Source organism: Galeopterus variegatus, unplaced genomic scaffold, assembly GCF_000696425.1.
Source record: "Galeopterus variegatus unplaced genomic scaffold, G_variegatus-3.0.2 Scaffold4009, whole genome shotgun sequence".
NCBI classification, from domain to species: Eukaryota; Metazoa; Chordata; class Mammalia; order Dermoptera; family Cynocephalidae; genus Galeopterus; species Galeopterus variegatus.
The window spans coordinates 96,661-124,610 of record NW_007730120.1 but is presented as its reverse complement, the minus strand read 5'-3'; the positions used below and the strand labels follow the sequence as shown (position 1 = coordinate 124,610).

The 27,950-nt window shown below is 40.0% G+C and overlaps 1 protein-coding gene across 1 annotated transcript in view; it reads left to right on the top strand.

Annotated features, from left to right (window-relative positions):
* The window catches only part of LOC103602088 (potassium voltage-gated channel subfamily H member 1), an 83,620-nt gene that overhangs the window by 33,416 nt on the left and 22,254 nt on the right, over window positions 1-27,950 (top strand). Inside the window, exons 4-5 of the mRNA XM_008586512.1 lie at window positions 6,158-6,286; window positions 14,172-14,290. Of these exons, the coding sequence (XP_008584734.1) occupies window positions 6,158-6,286; window positions 14,172-14,290 (248 nt within the window). The remainder of the gene's footprint in view (window positions 1-6,157; window positions 6,287-14,171; window positions 14,291-27,950) is intronic.

Here is a 27,950-nt window from a genome sequence, read left to right as displayed (position 1 = left end):
CTTTCTTTTTTTTTTTTTTTTTGGTAAAGATGACCAGTAGGGGATCTTAACCCTTGACTTGGTGTTGTCAGCACCACGCTCTCCCAAGTGAGCCAACTGGCCATCCCTATATAGGGATCCGAACCCGTGGCCTTGGTGTTATTAGCACCACACTCTCCCGAGTGAGCCACGGGCCGGCCCCCCCTATTGAGATTTTAAAGAGAGAATGCCACCATCTAAAGGAATGTTTATTTTTTTCCTCTGATTTTTAAATTAATGCATTTTTTTTTGTCATGGAGAGTATGTGAAGAAAACTGTAAAGAAGAAAATCACCCAAAAAACTCAGAAAAATACTATTATACTGTTAAGTTTTTGGTGTGTTTCCTTTTAGTTTTGTCCCATTTGCACATTTTACCTAATGGAGATTTTGGCATGTATACAATTTAAATTCATACATTTATGTAATCTTTTATCCCCAAATAGCCCGTCATTAAATTTCTCATGAATATAATTTAGAAAGAATTCTATTAATGCTTCATAGGAAACATTATGAAATAGTTCCTAGAAGTTGAGAATTGCTGTGTCAAAGAATGTGAACTGAGGTTCCTGAGACATTTTGCCAAATAGCCTTCCAGAAGAATTGAACCCATTTCCAAGTTCACATGCAGAATGTAAGTGTCTGACTCATCGTACCTTACCAGCACTGAATAGTATAACTTTTGAATTATCAAACTGCCTACAATTAATTTTTTTTTAGTGAGTTTTTTAATGCTAGTGAGACTGAAGTGTTTTTTTTCCTACTAACTATCCGTTTAAAATGACCCTTTTTATGTTAATTGTTCAGATTCTTTTGCCTATGTATTCTATTTAATTCTGATGATCTTATTACCAATTTTATAAGTTCTTAATAATTTGATTCCTTGCTCTCATTCTTTAATATTTAAAAGGACAACTTTGTGGAAGGGATCTTCTGTTGATAAGTATTAATGTTTGTCCTACGTTTTGGGGGGTTGAGAGTAATTAGCAGAAGGCTTCGTGGTGTGGTTTGGAATGAGTGTGTGAAATACTGTTACATGTCTTGAAGGATGGATTATTTGAAAGGTTTCCATCTTTTGCCCTATCCGAAACCTGGCATTTCTGTAGTGCTATATATATATATATATATTATATATATATATATATTTTCAACCATACAGAAGTAAAAAAATGTTATGTCATTGTTTTCCTTTATGGTTCTGAGATTTGTGTAATGCTTGAGAAGTTCTTTTCCTTACCCAAACAATAAAATTACTCTCATTTCACCTTCTGGTACCTTTATAGTTGCGTTAAAATATTTAGAACATTGGGGCCGGCCTGGTGGTGCACTGGATAGTGCGCCGCTTGGGAAGCGCGGCGCCGCTTGGGAAGCGCGGCGGCGCTCCCGCCCGAGGGTTCGGATCCCACATACGGACCGGTTCCCGCTCACTGGCTGAGCGAGGCGCGGGAGCAACACTGAGGGTTGCGATCCATTGCCGGACACGGAAAAAGAGAAAAAGACAAAAAAAAAAAAAAAAAAAAAAAAATTAAAAAATTAAACCCTTTGGAATTTTTTTTTATATGTTTTGTGAAGGAGTAATCTAACCTAATTTATTAGCCCCATTGCTTATTTAGTTGTCCCAGTACTGTTTATTAAATCATCGGGCTCTTCCTTTCTGATTTGAAATGCCCTTTTTTAATATGAGAAATTCTCACACATCCATGGGTTTGTTTCTGTCCTCTCCTTTTACAGGAGTCCTTTCGTAATTTATTAGCTATGTGAGTTTGTTTAAAATGCTCGCCCACTTGGGTTCCATATATTTAAAATGGGGATAATATCATAGTGACTATTTCACCTTATAGAGCTGTTGTGAGAAGTAAATCACAATGTATTAGGGCCTGACCCCGTTGTAAGCTCTCAGTGAATCATATCATTATTCTTATTGTTTATTTGGGGGCCAGTGCCAGTGATTCTTAATTAATGTAGTAGGTAGTCCCTGTTATTACTTTTCTTTCTGAAAATTTCAAAAATTTCTTGGTCAAGCTCACACCTTTATTTTTCTATTTGAATTGAATTTCAATTCATCTAGCTCTGAGAAAAACAAATAAAAGAAAAACCAGAACTGAGATTCTAATTATAACTGCATTAGACTTATTTATTAAGTGGAGAGGTTTGACATCTTACAAAATTGAATTTTCTCATCTACAATGTAACTCCCTTTATTTAGGTTTTGTTTTATGCTCTTCAATACAATTTTAATGATGTTGAGACTTTAGTACTGATTTTTCTAGCTTTCCCTGTGTTATGGTTAAGACTGGCCATCTTTCATCGGAACAGGCAGAGGCAGCTTCAGAGTTTCATTAAACATCTTGAGATATATTCTCTTTTTAAATCATTCAAATAGCCCAGTGAGGTAAGATTGGGCATTTCAATCTTACAGGTGAGGAATTTAAAAGGAAGGAAGAATGGAAATAGTTTAAAACACCTATGTATCAGGCAGGTATTTTTTACTTAATCTTAAGTAGGTCTATTATCCCCATTTAACAAGTGAGGAAACAGGTGCTGAGAGAAGTTAAATTGATGCAGCTAAAGCACATAATAAACTAAGAGAAAGGGTTCAAACCTAGGGCTTAGGACTCCAAATTAGGTGTTCTAGTGGCCAGCTGCCATTACTTCCCTCTGGTGCTTTCTCATCTTCTCTGCACTTGTCAGTTGTCTCAATAAAGTTGACCCCAGACCAATCGGTCTGCTTCCTGGGGCAGGCTGCCATTCCCAAGTCTAGTTTCTGGACCTATCAGAATGGCCCAGTACCATGCAGCCCTTCTCAAGAGCCAGTCACAGCAGCTTGGTCTGTTCTGTTGCTGTTGAACATGGTCTGGATGCCCAGGTTACAGAGAGTATCTGAGAGGAAGTCCAGGGTAGGAGGAAGATTGATGGAGGCCAAAAATTCTCTCATATTCCTGAGCCTTGCTGTTTTGTTATCTGACTTCAAGAGTTGAGGAACCCCAAAGCCAGGTTAGGAATTCAGGTTTGTTATTACTTGTAAGGGAGCTACATAAAGAATGAGAATCAGAGTGACCAGAAAGAGGTGTCTGATGTGGAACTCCCTCCTGTTGGGCATCCTCAGCCAGGAAAGAGCCTCTCTTCCAGCAGCAGCCTCTGCCATTACTAGGGTTGTCAGATGCTCTGTTGTTCCTGGGTTTGTACTATTACTTGTAAGGGAGCTACATAAAGAATGAGAATCAGAGTGACCAGAAAGAGGTGTCTGACGTGGAACTCCCTCCTGTTGGGCATCCTCAGCCAGGAAAGAGCCTCTCTTCCAGCAGCAGCCTCTGCCATTACTAGGGTTGTCAGATGCTGTGTTGTTCCTGGGTTTGTATATTGATCTTTCTTTAACACTTTAAACAGATTGATCTGTTGAAATGGGGAGAGTTCATGATGAGCTCAAACTGTGGAAAAATCAAAAAGGCCTCCCAATATGACTAATGGCTTTCATGATATTGGAGATGTGGGTTAGTATCATCAACCCCAGTAGTCATAAATGGAATGTAAAGATTAGATAGATGGCACAATCCCAACTGGAACAACTTCCCAGGCATCAGGCCAGCTGGTGCAGTGCAGTGTATGGCCTGTGAGGCTGCAGCTGTGAAGGACATGGTTCTGGGGATTCTAGCCAAGACAAGGCTCCTGGTGTTAGACATCATGAGTGGGTTCCTCTTATCTGATTGATTACTAATTTGATAAATTAGGAGTGTTTCTGGTTTACCATCTGAAAAAACTGCTTGAAGTTTCTTTAGAGCAAAACGAAAATGGTTTTTTGATTTGTTTGCTTTTTGTCTTACTAGCTAGTATACAACTGAGCACTATAGTGGCGTGGGCTCAATTTCTGTGATGCTTTCTTTTGAGTTGTCTGTTGCCTAATCGAAAATAGTTTAAATTCCACAGATTCTGAGGAGTGGACTAGAAGAAATAGTAACACAGACCTTCCAAAAACATTCGATATTTCAAAAGTCGTATTCTTCCTGATTTTGAAATGCTATGCGTAATTTTTGTGTTGCGGATTTTTCTTTCAAAACACATTTTTCTTCGAAAGCTCCATGAATGCGTTTCAACTTCAATCCTTGTTCCTGAGTGGGGGATAAACGAGCTTTTCCTAAGCACTGCCCTCATCCATCAAAAGAGATGGGCAGGGCTCATCTGACTGACTTCTCAGAGAGGGCATCCACTCAGTTATCTGTGGCCTAATAGCTGCACAGTCATTCTCTGGCCTCCAAAAAAAAAAATTATAAAAAATAAACAAAGATTTTATAATATTTAAAATATTACAAAAGATTTTATAATATTTAAAATATTACAAAATATTTTATAATATTTAAAATATTACAAAATATTTTATAATATTGTGGGTAGTATTATAATCTGTTGGTCTTCTCAGAGCATCCAGAAACTGGCAACTGAAATTTATTCAAAGGGAAGTGGAAAGAAGATTAAACTGAACTATGGATGAATACATAGATACTTAAGATTTAAGGAGAATATATTTCCATTTGATCTGTTTGCTGCTTGTTTATACATTTTAGGGTTATTCATACTTACATGTGAATAAGTTGTATAGCCAAATCAGCAAACTAGTTATTGTCAAGTTAGATTGGTTAATCCTAATATTAATTAGAGATGTTTGTCTGTTCATGTTGTACAGTATAGAGTTTGATGTGATTGTGAGCAGAGAGACACAGGTGACTGCTTGGGGATCTATTTTTGTCTCCAAGATTCAGGGATTTGTCTGTTCTCTATCTCATAAAATAAAATAGTAGATGTAAAATGCTGAGCACTGTGCCTGGTATGTAGGAATCTCTCTAATACTTAACAACATGGAGAAATAATTACTGTATTTTAATTTGAAAATGGTTATAAAATAGTATGTAAAATATTATCCCAGTTATGATAAATTCAACAAGTAGTTATTAAGTTCTTATATGGCAGAAGCTGTTTTAGGAACTGGAATATAAGAACTTGGTAGGGAAGATCTTACTATTGTTTTGTGTCTTATTTAATTTTATATCACAGAATAGATTGGTGCTTTTTGCTGTGATGTCCTCTGCAGATAGAAAACCTTTGTTTATTTTTTATAATTATTTTTTCGGAGGCCAGAGAATGACCGTGCAGGTATTTGACCATAGATACCTGAGTGGGTGCTCTCTCTGAGAAGTCATTCGGATGAGCCCTGCCCATCTCCTTTTAGGGCAGTGCTTAGGAAAAGCTTGTTTATCTCCTACCTTAGTTCAGGAACAAGGATTGAAGTTGAAACACATTCATGGAGTTTTCTAAGGCACTAATGTGATCACAACCTAAATCACTTGGAATCCTCCCTTTCTGGGGAGACTTTGTAGGGGGAATCATTGTGGTGATCATTTCCGTCTTCAATGTCTTTTCATTTGCCATTGTATTGGACCTTTTGGATTTTTATTTTGGGGAGAGGGACTTAGAAATATAGTTTCTGGCCCTTGCTTGATTGAGCATGTGAGACAAATTGAGGGATTTCCAAACTGGGTCATCATTGTGGTGATCATTTCCGTCTTCAATGTCTTTTCATTTGCCATTGTATTGGACCTTTTGTATTTTTATTTTGGGGAGAGGGACTTAGAAATATAGTTTCTGGCCCTTGCTTGATTGAGCATGTGAGACAAATTGAGGGATTTCCAAACTGGGTCACTGACACTGGTGCCCTTCAGCAATGGGTGGAATTTGGAATTTGAGTTTGCATGGTCTGTCTGCTGGCCATGGTTGGCAGTGCCTATCTTGGCCCCTACTCTTTACTGTTCATTACGTTGGCTAAGGTAAGTCTTTAGGTCTCTGTACCTAAATTTCTTCTATAAGGTCAGGTGGGATTTTCAACCTATTTCCTAATTGTTTTACAAGAGTTAAGAGATCTGCACTTAACAAAATTATTTGAATAGAAGAAAACAGCCACTGAGTAGTCACTGTGAAAATTTTTATTCCAGCAAGAAGTGCAATTAATGATGTTATATCCTGGCACCTGAAGGAATAAGACCATTTAAAAAATGAATTAATATTTGCACCTATTCATTTCCAAGTCTTTGCTTCTATAGCCCCTCATATGAGAATGCAAATTACTGACCAATCTTTTGATATTCCTTTCAGGGACACCTGTGTGGTTCTTTGTGAAAATTGCTCCAATTCGAAACGAACAAGATAAAGTGGTTTTATTTCTTTGCACTTTCAGTGACATAACAGCTTTCAAACAGCCAATTGAGGATGATTCATGTAAAGGTTTGTAATTCTGATTTGTACAAATACATTTGTACCTTTTTTGCCTTTAGTGGCTTTTGCTACAGAGAAGTTGAGGTTGCTAAGGCAATCTCTGCACAAATATTAAGGTTAAAACTTTAATTTGTGTTGGGTAAAGTACTGTGTCATTCTGGAATGCACTGAGGGAAGAGAGAGGGAGAAAAAAACTTTGTTTAGGAAAACATTTGAATCAATTTTATACCTTTTTAAATTAACCCTTTCCAGTAGTGGTTAGACAGAAGAAGGTAGTTGGGCAACTTTGGTATCATCAGAATCTTTTCAGGTTTTCATACGACAAATGTCAGTCACCCAAGTGGTACAGTCCATGGCCACATTCATCTGATTTATATGTAAATTTCCTTAAATTTCATTGAGTTCCAGCACTTCAAGATTGCGGAAGCCAATACTAGCACATCTTTACCTCTGTGGTTGATTGAATTAATAAGGCTGTGGCCAGTTAATTCATTTGATTCATCTGATTTATATGTAAATTTCCTTAAATTTCATTGAGTTCCAGCACTTCAAGATTGCTGAAGCCAATACTAGCACATCTTTACCTCTGTGGTTGATTGAATTAATAAGGCTGTGGCCAGTTAGAACTTGGCATTAAGGAGGCCAGTGTCTTGAGTAACATTTTCATATGGATCATTTAATCAGTCCTGTGACCACAGATTTTAGCACTCACCTCAGACATATCATATGCATATGTTGTTTGAATAACATTGGGGACTAGAAAAGGAGGTGGCTCAGGATTTCTGGAACAACTGTACTCCTGAAGAGGTCCAGCTGATCAGAATATACAAAAGATGGCATGTTATTCCCAGAGGTTTGGGATTAGGGGGTGTCATGCCCCTCTTCCATAGCTTGCACTCAAGATAACCAAGAGGCTAGGAGGTATTTTATGTTGCAGTGCCACCTGGCTCTGTGGTTGATTTTCCTGCACTACCCAAGAACTCTGCTCCTTGTGGTTTCCTGAGATGTAGCAGAGAGATGAGAGTGGAGTCCAGGAAAAAGTCAAATTGGGGCATATTATTCTTGATGCGACAAAATTCTGATTGTTAAATGGTTATTACAGGAGGAAATAAAAAGCATTATGTGGATGATCTCTCAGGGGCTATGTCCTCTGAGAGTGTTTAAAGTCCTGGCACATTTAGACACTCACATTTATGGAGTTCGTAGCACAGTGCTGTGTATACCAGTACATCCTATTTTTTAAAACTGTCTGATAGTTCAATAAATCAATTTGAGCTGCCTTTTGGTTTCAAGACCTCAGCAGATGCAGTCTCTTAACTGGTGCCTCAGCCTCCTGAAATTTCCCTTTTTCTGTAGATTCATAGTTATTGCCTGATTTCTAACTTATGATTTGAAGGTTTCTCAGTGCAGTAGGGATTATGTGGCAATAGCATAGTCATGATTAAGTGTCGTCCTGTTACCATATAGAAAAGCTGTTTGCTTTTTTAATAAACTCATAAATAATATTTTAAAGACAATTAGATATTTTTACCCTGAGTCTTGCAAATTTTCTCTTAAAAAATGAAGATATGTGATTTGGTTGAGTCCAAATGTTTTCTTTTCATCACCACTGGGACATTTTTAGGTGATGTGCAGGTATTATTTAGTAGGAAAAGCATACCTAATAGAGAATGCTGTTGAATTGCCACTTAGGTAACTGCATTTTATGAAAATGAAACCTGAAAGAAGATATAAATCAGAGTGATATAGTGAGACTCACTTAGTTTCATTTTCCAGGAATAAAATGCTCCACTTAATTTACCCTGCCTTGATGATGCATGTCCTTACTGCTAAGAGTTTACACACACACACACACACACACACACACACACACACACACACACACACACACACTTACCCCATTACCTATTAGCTGAGGGAACCAGGTATTAATTCTCTTTGTCAGTGAAATAAATAGGAGTAACGTGGCTTGATTTGTAAAAATTTAAAACATATACTTTAGCCTTCCATATAGGAGTCCTGCTAGTGGATTACACTTAATGTCTCAGTAAAGACATGACTTTATAAGCTTGTCCATTTCAAATGCCATGGCAGATATGTTCAGACCTTCCCACTTGTCATGTCACTGTGCCCCTGGCCAACTTTGGTTTGGTGGTTTGCTTAGGACAAAGTTAAATTTTATATTAGTCTGTTTATGATGGAAGAGCATGATAATTTGCTAGGCCTTGTTAGTTGTAAGTCTATAAACTACAGTTCTGGCTGCAAGTATCAAATCTAGATGGAAAATACACTGCTATGTGGCTAGATTGTTCTTCTGACTTGACATTTCTTCTTGGATGTGCTCTCAGCAGTTCGTTTCTAGCAGACCAGCTGGGTTTTCAGTAGAGCACCCCAGTGGCATTAAGGGTCTTAAAAGTCTTGCTGACCCAGGCTTGTTTAGAATTCACTTCTGAAAGGGAATGGAAGGGTGTATACTTTAAAACCCCAGATAATTCCCGGATAATTGCCCTTTGGCATAGGATGTTTTCCCACCATCAGATAAGTCTTTTAAATCAATTGCTCAAATTGTCTTTAAAATGACATTGTTTTCTCTGATCAGGTAGAGCCTAACTCCAGGACTTGGGTTGGGGTGGATGCGTCTTGATAGTGTTGTGAGAAGCCAGTTTGTGCTTAACATTTTCTCACAACCATCCACAAACGAGTAAACTCGGGATAATTGACAGTAGACTATCTTAGCATCTGACACAAAATAATGCCCCTCTTCGCAGAGCCTCAGGCACAGATGATGGTCCCTGAGAATGCTTCCTGAGCCCCCTCTTTCATTTAGTAAATCAGTTCTCACAGTCCTTTTTATGAGCTATCCAGGCCCCTGACTTCCTTATCTTTGCTTTGCTGTCCGCCTTTTGACTAATTACCTTACTCTCTGAGAAATAGTGCCTACAGATGGCATGGGGCAGGGAATAAAAGTCAAGCTAGGTTTGCTGTTTGGTAGCAGCTCTATGTATATGTGTGTTTAAAGGCTGAATGAAAGAGTAGGTGGGAATTCTTGGCTAAAATGAGAATCCATGATGCTCCAGGGGTTTCCTTTCCTTTGTTCCTTATCTCTTGCTTTTCTGTTATTATGGATAATTAGGAGTACGCTGAAGGATATATTTTCTTCCCATTCTCTCTTCTGAGCCAGGAGGCTTGGGCAAGTGGGCAGAGAAGAATTAGAGTGTAAGGCTAAGAGTTTTCTCTCTCTCCATTGCTCACCAAAGGATGAGTCACCCCTCTTGTTTTCTCTCTTACCCTACTACATAATCTCCAGTTAAAGGATCAAATTCATTTTCAAAGATCCACACATTTACTTCTAAATTCAGAGTTAAACTTGAACCAGATGCAGACGACAAAAGGAATGTAAAACCCCAAAGGAGATTTTTAAAGGACAAAGAATATTTTAGGATGAGGGCTCTGACAAGCTGTTGTAATTGCTGACCCTTCTGCACATTTCTTCATATGGGATATTTAGGAGGCACTCTTGGGAAAGACACAGAATAATTGATACAAGCCACAGGCACCACCACCTCCAATATTAACACTTTTTTCTCTCTTCTCTTAGGATGATGGAAAGGTAATGATTTAGTGACTGCTACTTGAAGAAGACATCCTAGATTTTGGATATTTGCACATTGACATGGGAAAGACTGTGGGAGGGAGACTTTTGGGCACCATCAATATGGTCCCCTGTGTCCAGTATTCTCTGCTGGATGTTGGCTTTTGGCACCAGCTCCTTTAAGAGAATATGTGACTCTGTATCTCAGGACAAGGCTGTCCTCTGTCATTTCTGGTATTCCCAGACTTACACTCAGAGGAGCTAGAATTCTAACTTATCCCAGAACCACCTCTTCCGGCCTAGAGAGGATACAGGAATTGTGGGCTAAAGCAGCCTAGTGGGTGGCTCACCCAAGTTGAGACCCAGCAGCCATTGTGGGGTCAAGGCAGGGGGAAGCAGTTATCCTTCCTAAGGAGGGAGGAAGGACCCAGTAAATACCTTTTAGCTAATTGCTAGTTTGAGTACTGTGTTCCCTTATGCCCTTCTTTTCCTTTCATTCTTTTTCTTCCCCTCCTGTCCATCCCTTCTCAGTTTTCCTGATCATGTGATGTTTTCAATCTTCCCATAGCACCCACTCCCTACCTATGATGATACCTACCTTTCTGGCGACATTCGTGACAAGCCTAGGCCAGAGGTTTCTTCATTTGAGCTCAGTTCAGTGTTGAACTTTCAGATAGGATTTAATTGGAGGGGTGACTTCAGAGATGCCTAGCAAAAGAGGGAGGCACAGAAATACCTTCTGAAACTTAACAGTTTGTGAAAGGGGCTGTTTATACTTTGGGACTTCTATTTGGAAGTCCAGACAGAGGTAGGGCAATGATAGGAAAAAAAATATTTGTCCTTCATCCACATTTATTTAACACACACACTTATTCAGTGTCTTTTGGGTGTCTGGTCTTATGCTAGGTTCTGGACATAGGAAATATCTGAGATAGAACCTCTGTTTATTAAGGTCTACTTCAGGGATGGGCAGACAGATAAGCAAATAAGAACAATAAAACATCATCAGTGATCAAATAGAAGTCTGCTTAAGGCAAGTGGGGATACACAGAGGGAGCGGGCGATTCTGCTGGGGGTAGGGAAATAACTGGGAAAAGCTTCCTTGAAGGAGGAAGGTTTGTCATCTGCCTTATTTTCCTTGGGGAAAATGACCACCTGGCTTCTCCTGAGCAAGACCATCTTGAGTTAAGTTCTCATTGACATGTCCCCTCCCAATTGACCCTTTGGACAATAGGAAATTGACTTTCTCTAGAAATGATTCCCCTGATGGCTCTAAGGGGTATCCTTGGTCCAAATTATCTTCCACCAAACCTGATTGTTTCTCTTCTTGTGTTTTAATTCCAAACCAGAAATTCAGAGATTGCCTCTTCTCTTTCTTTACAGTTATTTTTCACCAAGCTTTATTGATTCTTCCTCTGTGGCTGCTCTCAAGTCTCCTCTCATCTTCTGGCCCAGGCCATAGCATTGGTCCAGGCCTATATGGTCTTTTGCCTGGGATTCTGACTTGTCTCTGTCTAGCAACACTTTTTGTAGTCCACTATTCACACCACTGTTCTGTACTTCTAAAATGCAAATCAGTGAAAGTGTTCCCCTCCCAACCATATTTAAATTTCTTCAGTGGTTCCCCATGGGTTTCAGGATGAATTTCAAATTTGTTAATTTACCATCCAGGTTCTTACTGTCTAATTTCTTCCCTGTCTGGCCCCTGACAACCTCTTCAGCATCACTTCAGGCCACTCTCTGCATCCCCCTCCCCTGCCAGAAGGCATGCCCCTTCATCCAGCCATTTAGAGCATCTTGTTCTTCACTGACATATTACCCTGTTTTATGATTTTCTGCTTTTGTAGGCACTGGTCCTTTGGTGTGGAATGTCCTTTTTTACCTTCTTAAGTCCATCTAACTCCTACTCATCTTTTAAAATTTTGTTCTAGCACTTAGCACTGTGCATGGGTATGAAGTAGTAATGTTTATAAAAGTAATACATGGATGAATGCATCTATTTTTCCATCTGGCTAGATGTGATTACTATTATAAAATGTCTGTAGTACAGAAGGAAAACATGGAGTTGAGAACTTGGGAGAGAACTTATTTTTTCCTTCAGAACAGACAAAGCCTGCCCATCCTGGGTAGAAGTGTGATGGGGAAATTTCATACTGTCCATCCATTTCCCAACCAATGCCTACTTACCTTCCCATGCCCTCCACTCAGCTAGCTAAGAGCTAGCTCCTTTAAGAGCCACATTCTTGGAGAGAGAATCAGGTCTAGGCCAGAGAGTAAGGGGCTAGCCTAAGCCCAGGGAAAGGCCCAGAGGTCCAGGGATCTTTCCCCCCTGCCCCCATCCTTTTATGCTGTATCAGCTGATGTAGCAGGGTCCTGAGTTCCCTGCCCGGAGGGCTTTGGGTCATCTGCCCTTTCATCATAGTTCCTGTAGTGTGAGTCATGGTGGTGGGAGTGGTGATGGGTTTAGGGTGGGTACAGAGCCCTTGTTGGTGTTGGCATGCACAACTGTTTTTTACCTGACTGAAACATGTACTTTTTGCTCTTCTTGAAAAGCTTTGCAAAATTCAATTCCTGCTTTGCTTTGAGCTGAAGGAGAGCCTGACCCTGAAAGACATTTTAAAAAATTCTAGTCCTAGTTCCTAAAAGCACATTCTAGTGATCACATTCATAAATGCCACATTTGGGGGAGATGTCAAAGTTCCCTGTAGAGTCTGGGAATGGGACCCCCGCAGCCCAATCACTACACACCTCTTTTTAAGCTGACTCCAGCAGTCCCACGTCTCTCCTTCATGGAATCAGGGTGGATGAAAGTGCTAATAGGTTTTATTAAAGCACAGCACTTCTGGAATGAGATTAAAAAGCTGATTTGCTCTTCTTGCTATGTTGACAAAAATTTGTCTATGCACATAATTCTTAAGGTTGTGGGGGAAAAAAAGGCCGTTCTTCTTCTTAACCCCATTGTCCTCTGGATTCTAAGGCTGCCTTGGAAAGGTGCTCCAGGGATTTGGCAGATGAGATTTCTGCTGGAAAGTGCTGAATGCTTCCAAATTTTAAAGGGTAAAAATTAAAATTGCCTAGTTCTGCTTTTAACCATCATGTAAAGATAGTTGCATGCTCTGTTTACTTGCTGTGTACCCTAAGTCCAGGATTTTGGAGCTCCTGAAACCCAAGGCTGGTCTTGAGAACTTTGACAGGCTTTCAGAGGCCTCACGGGGCAACTGCCATGGTCATAACCTTGATGCAGATGGGCTGTTGGATTGAAATGGATGGTTGTCTTTGGGGGCATTTAAAAGCAGTGAACACTCAGACATCTTAGAGTCTCAGTAAAGATAACTCTTAGATCAGGTCTTAGATTCTGTGGTATGGAGTGGACTTGATAGGAAAAACTCTAGTGTTTTAATTTTCCTGGAGGAACTAGTCCAGAGGACCAAGGAGGCTTCAAGCCAGCCTCTTTTAGCCCTCTAAACAGAGCCCACTAAACTTAGCCATTTTGCTTTGCCGGACAAATGTATCCTGCTGTTAGGTAGGTAGAGTATTTTTATTTCCACTTTACAGATGAGACAGTCGAAGCCCAGATAGCTTAAACAACTTGTTGGTGATCACAGAGCAAGCTGGAGGCAGAGATGGGACATGTATACAGATTTCTTTACTCCAAGTTCAGTACCAAGTGCTTTGAGGTTCTTGTTTTAAGACGACTTGTCACCAAACATCCTCCCACCTCCCAAAGCATACAAAAATCTGCCAGTGCTTTTCCCCACCTATCCAGGGGTTAAATTCATTTCTTGTTCCCCTGGACTGGGAGAAGGTAATGCATGGAATGGCCATTTGATTAGTTTGTTTATTGAAAACCCAGAACAATCTCAATTTCTGCGAGATCAGACAGCGTGGGGATTGGGAACAGCCTGAGCCAAGTCACCAAGTCAGAGAAACATCTCGATTGCCTAGTGTTTTCTGGTGGAAAATCTTTGAGCCAAAGTGGAGAGGTCTGGATGCTAGACTCTTTGCCATTGTCTGGGTACCCCATGCCTCAGTTTCCCTATTTGTAAAACTTTCCTAAATACTTCAGAAAGCTATGATTAGAATGAAGTGAAAATGCATGGGAAAAGTAACTTGCTACACAAATTTGAGTGTGTCGATGCTTTTCTGAGCCGTGAGTCTTGCTTGCAGGGATGTAGGGTGACTCATGGGAGCTCACAAGGACATTGGAGGTGTCTGTTTCTGACAGTGTAACTAGTGATGTGAAAGTCTGTGCTCCTTCAGGACATGCTTAACCCTGTCTTTTTACTATTCCATGTGCTTTAGGCTGGGGGAAGTTTGCTCGGCTGACCAGGGCACTGACAAGCAGCAGGGGTGTCCTGCAGCAGCTGGCTCCCAGCGTGCAAAAAGGTGAGAACGTCCACAAGCACTCCCGCCTGGCAGAGGTAAGAAGTTATCTCATATCAAATCTTACTTCCAGGGAGTTCATAGGCTGAGAAAGTGGCACAAAGCCAGTGTGCTGGCTTGGAGGGGACCCTCAGGACCCCCAGACTTTTGTTTTGTCTGAGCTGCATACCATGATGTGCAACTGTAGGCAAGTGCTCTCTTTTGAGCGTTGAACTTTCCCCTATGAAAGTGGGCTGGGAACAGCTCTGTTCCAATTTGCTTGAGATTATAGATGTCAAATCACTTTTTTGAGTTGGTAGGGAAGGAACTGGAAGTGCTATATATGTGAATGAGTTTTTACTTATAAACTGCAAACAATTTTGTTATTTGAGCAATACATACTATTATGGGAAAAGAAGATAGAGAAAGTGAAAAGAAGAAACTAAAAATCATCTATAATTCCACTGACCACTGGGAAAAGAAGATAGAGAAAGTGAAAAGAAGAAACTAAAAATCATCTATAATTCCACTGACTTATTAATGTAATTAGCATAATTACATTAATAGTGTGCATTTAATTTTTCTTTGCATAAATCCTATTTCCTAAAGACTAAGAAATTCATTTTTTCATATGTTAGTGTTTATGAAGTTGAGATGCAAAAAGAATCAATGTGTACATTGAACTTGGTCGTGTTGCCTTTTCTTCACTTTATATAATCAAAAATGTCTTTCAAGTTCAAAAGTATAGTTAAAATTATTGTTTTGATAACCTTTGTAGTAAGGAAAGTTTGTGGTAATGGTATCCTCCCTTTTGTTGGGAAGCCTCAACAAGGCATTTTATCAGGCTTAATGCACCCAAATCACAATTATCTGATTTTGGTGGTGCCTGGCCTTCATTTTTTAATGAGATCTGGCTGGGACCAGTTAGGGGTATTACACCCTCCACACAGCAAACCTCCATCTTACCCAATGATGACAACATAAGCTGTCTCTCTGCCTGGAGGTGGCCAGTCAGTCCTTGATCCATGCTCAGATGGTGGGGCCCTTTCTGACCTGACTTCTGGTTCCTATACCCCTAAGGGAGAACCTTCCAGAATGATGCAGCTCAGTGAGTGCTCTGCATATGTGTACTGAATATTGAATGAGTTAACTACAGAAGATCTCCTTGTAGGAGCTAGAAACTTTTGCCAACAGTGGGAATGGGGAAGTGTTCATGTGTATTATGTTAGAGAAGGACAGACATTTGGATGATAGCAGCATCATTTTTTGTCATGATATGGTCTTGGCTTATGATAGAAAGAATACTAAAAGAGGCCTTTCAACTCATAGCCTGCACTTTTCCTACTTCTTCTTATGGTTAGTAAAGTAACCTCCTCTCCTACTTCTCTAGCCTTTGCTCACTTTTATCTGGCCACACTGGCCTTCTTGCTGTTCCTGTACACACCAGGCTTGCTCTTCCCACAGATACCTGCATGGCAACTCCTCCACTGCAAGTCTTTGTCCAAATGTTTTTTCTATGTAGCTACCTGTATCAGTCAGGGATCTACCAGAGAAACAGAGCAAGTAGGATACTTATGTAAGAGATTTATTGCAAGGTATGGGCTTTTCTGTTTGCAGGCGCTGGCTAGGCAAGTCCAAAATTCGTAGGGCAGGTTGGCAGACTGGAAACTCTTCGGCGGAGCTGACACTGAAGTCCATAGGTGGAAATCCTTTTTCCTCAGTTTGCTTTTAAGGCCTTTCGACTAATTGGATGAGGTCCTCCCAGATTACAGAGGATAATCTCCTGAAAGTCAATTGTAGATGTTAATCACATCTTTGCAGAAGGAATCTACAAAGTTCATTGCTTGAATAATTGGGTACTGGGCCTAGCCAAGTTGTGACAAAACTAACCATTACAGTTTACCCTTTCAACTTGGCACCCATACACATTTCCTTAAGCTATATTTAATCTCCAAATAAAGGCAATAACAAAGTCATATTTCCACCTTACGTGATATAAAAATCCTATGTACAAAGGAAAACATACCAACCCTTTCCCTAGAAGAGTATGCAAAGTTCATGTTTATGTTCATTTTTCTCCTTCATATCCTGTAACTTAAATACGTGATATAGTTTATGAGTATTAATACATCTTATGTTATATGATAAGGGGATAGGGAAGGGAAGAAAATAAAAGCATTTAATATATATATCTAGTTTTTTCATAACAAAATAAGGAAGAAATACTCAAAATTCCTAATCCTCTTTATAACTTGCATTATGTTTTTTTCCACTTAATACCATATAGTTTGTGTATTTATTGTGTTTGTTGTTCACTGATAAATCCCAAGCACTTAGAATAGTGGCACATTGTAAGTGCTTAGTAGTAAATAGTTTTTAATTGATTGAATGAAAAAAAGGAAATGATATTAATGTTTTTATTCACCTGTCTGGCATAAGTAGTTGCTCATTGATTGGCAATATAAGGCAAACATCTGGGTCACATCCCTGAGGCTAGTAAATTTTAGTTTGCTAGAGGCTTATTGATTTTATTGATCATTTCAAAGAACCAGCTTTTGGTTTTGTTGGTTATGAATTTCCTGTATTCGATTTCATTGCCTTCTGCTCTAATTATTGTTTATTTTTGTCTGCTTACACTGGATTTAATTTGCTCTTCTTTTTCTAGTTTCCTAAGGTGGAAGTTTAGATTATTGATTTTTTATTTTTCATCCTTTCTAATAGATGCAGTCAATGCTAGAAATTTCCCTATAAGCACTACTTTTGCTACATCCCACAGACTTTCATAAGCTATATTTTCTTTTTCATTTAGTTAAAAATATTTTTTAATTTCTCTTGATTTTTCTTCTTCGACCCATGTATTATTTAGAAGTGTGTTGTTTAATCTCTAAGTATTTTGAGATTTTTCAACAGTTTTCTTATTGACTTCTAATTTAATTCCGTTGTGTCTGAGACCAGACATTGTATGATTTCTCTTCTTTTGTTAAAGTGTGTTTTATGGCCCAGAATATGGTGTTTCTCAGTGAATGTTTCATGTGAGCCTGAGAAGAATGTGTATTCTGCTATTGTCGGATGAAGCAATCTATACATGTCAATTATTTCCATTGATTGATGGTGCTGGTTGAGTTCAACTATGTTCTAGTAAGAAGTGGACAGGCAAGATTTTCTGCCTGCTGCATTTGTCCATTTCTGATATAGGGGTGTGGAAGTCTCCTACTATAATAATGGATTCATCTATTTCTCCATGCATTTCTATCAGTTTTTGCCTCGTGTGTTTTGATGCTCTGTTGTTAAGCACATGCACATTAAGGATTGTTATGTCTTCTAGGAGAACTGGTCTTTTTATCATTATAATGCCCCTCTTTTTCCCTGATAATTGTTTTTGCTCAGAGTCTGGTCTGTCAGAAATTAATAAAGTTACACTTGCCTTAGTATTTTTTTAAGTTTATTTATTAATATTGTTATTTTTTTTTACATTCTAAGATGTTGTGGAGCAGTTGGGGGAACAGGGAGAGGAAAAGGGGAAAGGAAATAGGGTGGGAGGAGGAAGGAGGGGGTGTGTGATTGAGACTGTGGCCTCCCCCTCATTCCTTCAGGGGAGACCAGGGGTCTTCTAGTGGTGGCTCAGTCATTACTGGGCTGGATGCAGATGTCAGGGGTGTGTGGCTGAAGCTCTTGACCCCCAACCAGCCCAGCTCAGGAGACCAGGGGGCTTCTAGTGGTGGCTCAGTGTTTGTTGCTGGGCTGGTTGCAGATGTTGGGGGGTGTGGCTGAAGCCCTTGGCCCCCCACTCTCCTGGCTCAGGGAGTCTGGGGTGCTTCCTGTGGTGGCCTGCTGGTCATTGTTTGGCTGGGTGTGGCCCGCGGGGGAGGGTGGCTCAGGCCCATGGCCCTCTCCACTCCATGGCTTGGGAGCCTAGGTGGCTTCTGGTTCTTCTAGGTTTTATAGGTGTTCTTTGGTGATGTGAGACCTTTGCGAGTTAATATCAGACTTTGTCTCTGATCTGTATGTATTTTGTTTTTTCTTTCAGTTCTGCGTTGGATTATTCCCTAGTCCCACCACTTAAACTCTGCATTGGAACTAATTTTTTGTCCTTTGCTTACTTCTAAAATGTGGGAACTTCTTGTGGGGACTAGCACTCGAGCCCTGTGGTTCAGCTAAATTAATTGCTTCATTGTTGCTGATTCTCTGGAGAAGGCTTTTTGTGCAGCTCAGGTTTTAATTGTTGACCCTGTATATACTTCCAGGACTTGTGTGGTCCAGTATACCTGGGTTGTGTGGAAACTCTTGTCTGGGCCTGAGATTTTTCAGCAAACTGCACCCCCTGCAGATCTGTACTCCTTACCTGTCTCCAGTGACTGGTCCTGTGCTGACTGGGGGACAGATCAGCTGTCCGTGCTGTACTCCAGTGTTCCCCTGGTAGGCCCATCTACCCCACCACCCGCACTCCAAACACTTCCCAGGTGATGGGCCATGTGCTGGTCCTTTGCGATGGCTTACTGGCCTCTGAGTGGCTCCTTTTTTTCAGTTGTTTGTGGCTCCTTGCTTCTATGTGGGTCCTTAGGAACCCTGTTAGTAGTCTTGCTGGCCTGGGGGCTACCAAGGCCCTCTTCTCCCCTGCTGCTCCAAGATACTTCATAGGAAGGGCATAGCTGTGGCTTTTGCCAGCTCTTGCTCTGTGTGCTCACCATCAAGCCTTGAAGTGGCCAGGGTTGAAATGGTGGGAGCGATCCTTTCTTTCTCTTTTTGTGGCTTCTCCTGCCTTCATGAACTCCACAGGTCTCTCCTCCTCTCCCCCTGAGCTCTAGTGGCCCCAGCTTGGCTGTCATTGCTTTTTTTTTTTTTTTCCTTTTTGTTTTTTTTCGGGACCGGCAACGGAATCGCACCCCTCGGTGTTGCTCCCGCCCCTCGCTCAGCCAGTGAGCGGCCAGTCTGTATGTGGGATCCGAGCCCTCGGCGGGAGCGCCGCTGCGCTCCCAAGCGGTGCACTGTAGCAGTGCGCCACCGGGCCGGCCCTGTCATTGCTTTTTTTTTTTTTTTCCTTTTTGTTTTTTTTCGGGACCGGCAACGGAATCGCACCCCTCGGTGTTGCTCCCGCCCCTCGCTCAGCCAGTGAGCGGCCAGTCTGTATGTGGGATCCGAGCCCTCGGCGGGAGCGCCGCTGCGCTCCCAAGCGGTGCACTGTAGCAGTGCGCCACCGGGCCGGCCCTGTCATTGCTTTTTTTTTTTTTTTCCTTTTTGTTTTTTTTCGGGACCGGCAACGGAATCGCACCCCTCGGTGTTGCTCCCGCCCCTCGCTCAGCCAGTGAGCGGCCAGTCTGTATGTGGGATCCGAGCCCTCGGCGGGAGCGCCGCTGCGCTCCCAAGCGGTGCACTGTAGCAGTGCGCCACCGGGCCGGCCCTGTCATTGCTTTTTAATAGTTGTAAATTGGTTGATTTGTTGGAGAGAGTGACCTTCTCCTTCACTTTTGAAGGACAATTTCACAGCATACAGAATTTTAGGTTTTTTTTTTTTTTTTCCTCTCTCAATATTTCACTCTAAATATTTCACTCCATAGGTCTATAGGTTAGATTTTTTTTCCCTCTCTAGTTTCTTTCAGGGTTTCTTAATCTTTGATTTTCTGCAGTTTGGATATGATATGCCTAGTTTGTTGTTTTGTTTGCTTGTTTTTTATTTTGTTTTGTTTTTGCATCTGTCCTGTTTGGTATTCTCTGAGGTTCTGGGATCTGCAATTTTGGTGGCTGACATTAATTTGGGAAAGTTTTCAGTCATCATTGCTTTGAATATTCTGTTTCTTCTTCTATTTTATTTTCCCCTTTGAGTATTTCCATTATGTGTATATTACATCTTTTGTAGTTGTCCCATAGTTCTTGGATATTCTGTCAGTTATTTATTTATTTATTAGTTTGTTTCTCTTTTCTTTGCAGATTTGGAAGTTTTTATTGACATATCCTCAAGCTCAGAGATTTTTTTCCACTACTGTGTCCAATCTACTAATCAGTCCATGAAAGATATTTTTCGTTATATTACAGTGGTTTTTTTTTTTATCTCTAACATTTGATTTTGGTTGTTTCTTAGAATTTTTATCTTTCTACTTAACATTGCTCATGTGTTCTTACATGCTGTCTACTTTATCCATTAGAGCTCTTAGCATATTAATCATAGTTGTTTTACATTCCCAGTCTGATAATTGCAACATCCCTGCCATGTCTGAGTCAGGTTCTGATGCTTGCTCTGTCTCTTCAAACTGTTTTTCTTTGCCTTTTAGTATGCCTCGTGATGCTTTGCTGAAAGCTGGACGTGACATACTGGGTAAAAGGAGTTTGGGTAAATAGGCCTTAAGGAATGTGGTGGTAAGGTGTTAGAGGAGGAGAAGCATTCAATCTCAGTCTCTTGGTGAGCCTGTGCCCCTGGACAGTGAATTTCATTATGTCTTTTCAGTACCTCCCCCCTTCAGATGGGACAAGATAGTGGACCAAAGATGGGTATTTCCCTTCTACCACGTGGAAGACTAAAGCTGGATGGAATTGAGTATTTCCCTACCCCCAGGTCAGTTAGGCTCTTATAAAACCCCAATAGGCTAGGCTCTAGTTATATAGTTTCTCCTGAGTAGACCTTGTTAAAGAGAACAGAGTACTCTGGCTTATTTCCAAATGGTTTCTTTTTTCCTCCCCCTGCTGGAAGCACAAGGGGATTTTTCCCTGATCTTCACTGTGAGAACCTGGTAGAGCTCCTGGAGGTAAAACTCATACAAGCGTGAGGGCTCTTCTATGACTGACTGGGTTCTCTTGGAGTTTTTAACTCTAAGACTTGTCCACACAGCCTGCAGCAATTTGTTAGTTACAGCTTAGGTTTTCCTAAACTGTACTGGTTCCTGTGGCAGTTTCTCCTCATGGGTTTCTGCTCTGGCAAGTTGTAATTCTCTGTATTCGCCTTTGGTCTCTCCCATTTTTGGTGCAGGGGTTTGCCCTGTGACCTCACTTCTCTGACAGATGTAAGAAGAGTTGTTAAAAAAAAAAAGAAGAGTTGTTGGTTTTTCAGATTGTTCAGCTTTTTACTTGTTAAGATGGAGTGACTACTTCCAAGCTCCTTACATGCTGGACAAGAAACTGGAAATCAGCTAGGAAGTTTTAAACAGAGAGAAATGTGTTGCCTATCCATAGCCTACAGCTGATATTCTTCTCAGTTTTCTGGGTAAGTGCCACTGGTCAAATGAAGATTGAATAAGAGTATGGATAACTCAGTGAAACCTCTCCCACCTCTAGGAAAAAATTGACATAAAGCACAAGTGGACTGGGAATAGCAGTTTTGCATTTAAATGGATAGCACATGTTATTTTCCAGGCCAATTTATCTCCCTGTTAGGCTGTTCCTCTCTCCTGAGCTCAGCCAGCCTGGCTTTAGTCCTCACTGTAGTCCTCATATCTCCCTCCTGGACTGGTTCTAGAAAGAAGAAAGCACTTACTGTGTGCCGGTCTTCTGTGAGACTGACATTGCCTAAGTGAACATCCCTCCTGACATGCCTAAGTGAACATGCTCCTTTAATTGTCTGAATAACTTGGAGAAGTTTTACAGAAGAGGAAACTGGGGCATAGAGAAATTTGCTAACTTGTTCGAGGTCACCTGGTGGTAAGTGGTGGACTCTGGATTAAGAACCAAATTTATTAGACTCTACATCCAACCTGTTTCCCATTTGGGGCAATTCATTCTAGGCCTTGTCTCTTCTTCCCAGCCCTCTGCTACTTGCTTATACCAGGGTGATCAGGATTTCTGGCTTTAGACCTGATAGAGAACTATGATCTCCCTTATCTCAGGTTAGAAAATCAGTTTATTTTCTGATCTAATCTTAAAAATATCTTATGACAATGCTTAAGTTAGGATGGAGGACCTTTTTCACAGTTTGGGCTTTCCAGGATGCAGACACTGAGTAACACCTGTGAAAGAAAAGGGAGAGCAGCAGCATGGTGCTGGGAGGGCAAGGGGAGTATCAGAGTACAGTGCAGATCACACAGAGGATCTGCCAGCCTGACGGAGCTCTGGAGCAAAGGTTACCAGCTGGAACAGTCCCACATAGGGCAGAAATGGCCAGGCCCTTGAACCACCTTCTTGCTCGATCATTGGTGGGTGCTCAACTTTCTGTCCCTTAGGAACTAACAACTGGAAGCTGTCCACTAACACATTCCCTGCACCTGGGCAGAGAATCCTTCTTGAAGGGGGATCTGAGGGGCACGTTTCTGTGTCTACCCCCCACCCCCTTGTTGCTGTAACTCTTTCTGCCTTTATAAGGAGGAAAGTTTCAGTCTGTAGAAGACAACAGCAGTCCTGTTCAGCAGGATTTGCTGAGTGGCCCCCATGCAGGAGTGACCTGCTGGGGTTTGGTCTGCCTGGGGACCACTCTGTGCTGCTGGCCTCTCTATGGAACCACTGTGGGAAAGACATGGAAGGATTTTCCCATCACATCCTCTCTGGCGTTTTCTCTCTGAGGAAGCAAGGACAAGACATAATTTGACACATGCATTTGTGATGGCATGAGCATGGGCACATCCTTTTAGGCATGTCAAGGGGTGTGAGTGGCACCCAGCTCAAAGGTCATGGTACTCACCATCTCATTGTAAATAGAATTAGACAGCACATTTGGTAAATGCCTTTCATATGTGCTGCTGTTTTTCACGTAGGTGGCAGGAGTAGTGGACTGAAACAGTATTAAAGGCTATAGCCCATTTGGAATTTACTTAGCTGTGTGTTTTGGGGCAAATCATTTTACCTCTAAGAGCTTATTATCTCCTCTTTCTTCTCTTGAAATGGAGTAGTAAGTTCAAATGAGAATAATATATACTCAGATTTGTGAATGAGGGAGATTCTGGATGCAAACGCTATGGCATATGGTGAATGCTCAACAAATATTAGTTTAATATTAGATTTCGGCTTTTGGTTCTTTATATATCCCTATTTTAGAAATGTTCTCAATTTTCAGAAAAAATACAGGTTATTTATTAGATTTTAAAACTAAAGGGGTATATAAAGTAGAAAGTGAAATTCCCATTGTTTCTCATAAGTAACCATTTTTTAAACAGTGTATATGTTTTACTACAAGTGTTTATATATATTTTTTCAATTAAATTTTTTATCTCTTAATTGACAGTAAAATTGTACATATTTATCTTGTACAACACATTGTTTTGAAATATGTATGCATTGTGGAATGGCTAAATCAAGCTAATTAACATGTATTACCTCATGTATTTATATTTTTGTGATAAGAACTCTTAAAATCTATTCTCAACAATTTTCAAGAACATAGTACATTGTTATTAACTGTAGTCACCATGTTGTACTATAGATCTCTTGAACTTATTTCTTTTATCTAACTGAAATTTTGTATCCTTTGACCAACATCTCCTCAACACCCTTTCCATCCTCTACCCCCTAGTAACCACCATTCTGCTCTCTGCTTCTATGATTTCCACTTTTTCAGATTTCACATATGAGTTAGTTCATGTGGTATTTGTCTTTCTGTGTTTGGCTTATTTTGCTTAACAAAATGTCCTCCAGGTTTAACCACATAGTTGCAAATGACAGTATTTCCTTTTTTAAGGCTAAATAGCATTTCATTGTGTATGCACACCACATTTTCTATATCCATTCATTTGTTGATATATACTTAGTTTGATTCCATATCTTGGCTATTGTGAGTAAAGCTGCAATGAACATGGGAGTGCAGGTGTCTTTTTGACATACTGATTTCATTTCCCGTTTACACTTTTTTTTACCAGCAATAGATGAGAAGACTGTCCATTTCCCATATGCCGATTCCCATATAGTAGTGTTAGAATTCTAAAGTTTTCCCAAACTGATGGATGATGGTATTTTATTTTGTTTTACATCAGCCTGATTGCTAGTGAGGTTCGACTTTTAAAGTGTTTATTAGCCTTTTAGATTCCTTCCTCTTTGTATTTCCTGTTCATACTCTGTGTCTATTTTTCTGTTAGGTTATTTGTCTTTTTCTGGTGGATTGTTCTTTTTATCATTTAGTAATATTCTTTTGTGTCTATAAAAATTTTTTCTTAAAATATTATTTTGCTGAATCTTATATCTGCTTTCTTTGAGTCAGTATTTGTCTGGCATATTTTTTTCCATCCTTTATTTTACAACCTTTCCATGTAACTCTTAATCTGCATATATCTGGCTCTTGCTTTTAGTTAGAAATAATATCCCCAACAGCATCATCTAACTTTTACAGGACACTTAAACTATATACTACTCCAATACTACATAAGTATAGTATTAAACATCTGTAAAGTATATTGACCAATTCTTCTAATAGCCCCATAAGGTAGAAATTACAGTTGTGCAGATTATGAAATTGAGGTACAGAGAGATTTAGGTATGTTGCACTTAGTGGTGGAATCAGCAGTCCTCCTCAGTTTGGCTTCTGATACTATTTTTCTAACTACTATGTGAGAGTATTTTACCTTTTAGTAGCAGAGTTTAATCTGTTTATTTTTCTTATTGATATATTTGGACTTAATTCTGGCATCTAATTTTATGTTTGCTGTTTACTATCCCCTTTCTTTCTTTTCCTCTTTTCTCCCTGATTTTCACTCAGTTCCATTTCTCTCTGTTGGCTTATAAGGTATGTACTCTATTTTTGTTCTCCTGTTGATTACCTTTATATATTTGTTACATGCCTATTTATAAAGTTAATCACTATCTAACTTCTTCCAGAACAAAACAAGAAACTTAGAACACTTTAACTCTGAAATAGTACTCCCATTCATACTCTTGTCTAGCATTTTACTTTTTTCTTATTTTAACATCCCCATTGGCCATTATTTTTATTTTTATAGTTAATACCTAATTTGATTTATCAATATATGTTTATCAATTTCTTTGCTCATCATAAATTTTTGTAGCCCACAACTTACTTCTGGACTCAGCTTCCTTCTTGCTGAAGTATATCCATGAGTAGTTTTTTCAGTAGTCTGAGAATAATAAATTCTTTTAGTCTTTACATGTCTAAATATGTCTTTATTTTTCCCTCTCTCTTAAATCCTAGCTTAACTGAATATTTAATTTTATGTTGACAGTTATTTCACTTGTTTAATCTGTTCATTGAGTTATTTGTTTGTTTTGTTTTAAATGTCTATCTTATTTATTTCTAGAAATTCTATTTAGTTCTTTTTCATATCCCTCTGTTCTTCAAAATATTGTCTTATTCATGTCTGCTAATATTTCTTCCTTTTTTATTACTTTAGAAATTTAGGCATACTTTAATTCTTCTTTTAGTTAATTTCCTCTTGTGGTGAGCTTATCTACAACTGGAGTTTCTTGGTGGAAGTCTGTTGGGTCCCCAGTTGATGAGACATCTGAATGTGGTGGTTGAGTTTATCAATGTGACACAACATAAACTTTCACCTGGTTCAGACCAACTTTTCTATAAAGGTTTCAGCCTTAGGGCTTCCAACCATGTGAACAGTATGAATTCCGGCTCCATACCTGTATGTGGCACAGACTTCGGGTTCCGATTTCTTACAGATAACCCTTTTTCTACCCAAAGGTCCAGATAGATCATCAGTTTCCTTTTTAAGTCTTTGAGATATGGGGTAAAGGTTTTCTGTTCTGTATCTCTTTGTCAGAGCAGCCCTTTGTCACCCAGCAAGAGCATGTGGCTTTCCCTCCTGTCCCCTACAGCACATACCTGGTTCTGATAACCCCTATGTCTGAAAAACTCCTGGGCTATTTGGTTTCAACTCCTACTGTCTACATTGGTTTTGTGCTCAGCAAGAGCATGTGGCTTTCCCTCCTGTCCCCTACAGCACATACCTGGTTCTGATAACCCCTACGTCTGAAAAACTCCTGGGCTATTTGGTTTCAACTCCTACTGTCTACATTGGTTTTGTGCTCATTTTATGTTTCTGATACCTGAGGTTTTGAACTTTAATATTTATTATGAAGTGTTTTAATTTTTAAAAAGCATGTCAGTATGATTGCTATAAAGGGATAGTTTACTCATATTTACTTAGTCTACTTTTGACTGTTAGCTCTCTGAACACTCATGCTAGTATGAAAATTATAGATTACTAGAAGTGGAATTAAAGAGACGGGACAAGAATATTTAAAACTGAGTAGAAGCTGCTGAAGTTCAAAAACCAAGGTTGTACGAGTTCACACTGCCTATCTAATTACAAGGGCCATTTTCTTTCCTCACCATTACTAATATTCAGTGCTATCAATTGTTTTACTCAATCTTAAGTTTTAACATTTTAATAAAATTTTAAAGGAAGAGCATCTATTTTTAATGAACTGCACAGGACTTGGTCTGATAAATATAGAGGATGCCTTCCTTATCTGCATGAGAGTACTGCTTTCAGCCATCCATCAGTAGGATGTGCGTAAGGAGCATGAGATGGCCTGGACCAGTCATCTCCACAGGCAGACAACTGAAGTTGCAATGAACTTTACTTATTGGACACATGCAGAGTCAAGCTTGCTATATCCACATTCATTTGTGATGAATGAGTGCTGTGTTTACTGCTGTGGGACAGCAGGAGGCAACAGGTCCAGGCTGAGGCTGTGTCAGGGTCCTTAGCTTTCTAGTCTCACAGGCAAGTATCACTAGTGGAGACTGACAAGATTTATATGAACAAAAATGTTGCCCTTTTTCCTGGAAACAAGCTCTCCTTCCTGTTTCTCCATCTCTGAAACTGAGTTTTCCTGCTCCACCTTTTTTTTTTTTTTGCTTTATGGGTATTGGCTTCATTTGGCTCTTCATACTCAGGGAAAAGTGATAATCAAATGACTCCTCACTATGTGGATCTATTGCTTTGGAGAGGAAAGCCATTTTGGCAACAGGAACTTTTGCCATAACTACCTGGGTTTTGAGCTCATTTTGCCTTTCACAAAGAGTCTTATACTCACAACTGTCTCAATATGGGCAATATGGCTGTACCTATAGGTAGTAAGTTTGCTGTGACTGGAGGTATTTTGGATGGTCACTTCATGGTATGTTGAAGGTGAGCTTGGGAATTGGCTGGACTGGCGGCCTTCCTGTTGCCTTCCAGCCCTGAAGGCTGGCCTTGTCACTGCATGTGTACATGGGGGCTGTGGGGTTCCATTGGATCAGCCCTTTCTAGTCTTAGGTCTCGTGTCTTGTGCAGGCAGTAGTTCTCTGCTTTTTTCCTAGGAGAGTTGTTTTGTGTATGTATTTATTATATTTTAGCAAACTTTGCTTATTTAAGTCTGGCAGAGGAGAGCTCAAATGTTCAGTGATGCCAGAGATCGACTCTATACTTGATTTTGGTGAAAAAGTCATAAATGATCAGCTGAAAGCAGATTTAGGGGTTTTCTACAGCTTTTTTCCCCCTTCTTTTTTTCTCCTTAGATATAGGATGATATAGTAGAAAGAGAAAGAGATTTGGAGTCAGACTGACCTGCATCTTCCTTCAAAACTCCACTATATTCCAGTTGTGTGACTTTGTAAAAGTTACTTAGCCTTACTAATGTTTCCTCATCCTCATGAAATAAGGATACTACCTACTCTAAAAGATTGTCATGAGGATTTGTGATGCTTTAAAAGACAATTTTGATCTTATTACTCCCTGCTTAAAAATCCTTTAATGTCTTCTTTTTGTGTCTTTGGATACATTAAAATTTACATGGTGAGGGCTGGCCCGGTGGCACACTGCTACAGTGCGCCACTTGGGAGCGCGGTGGCGCTCCCGC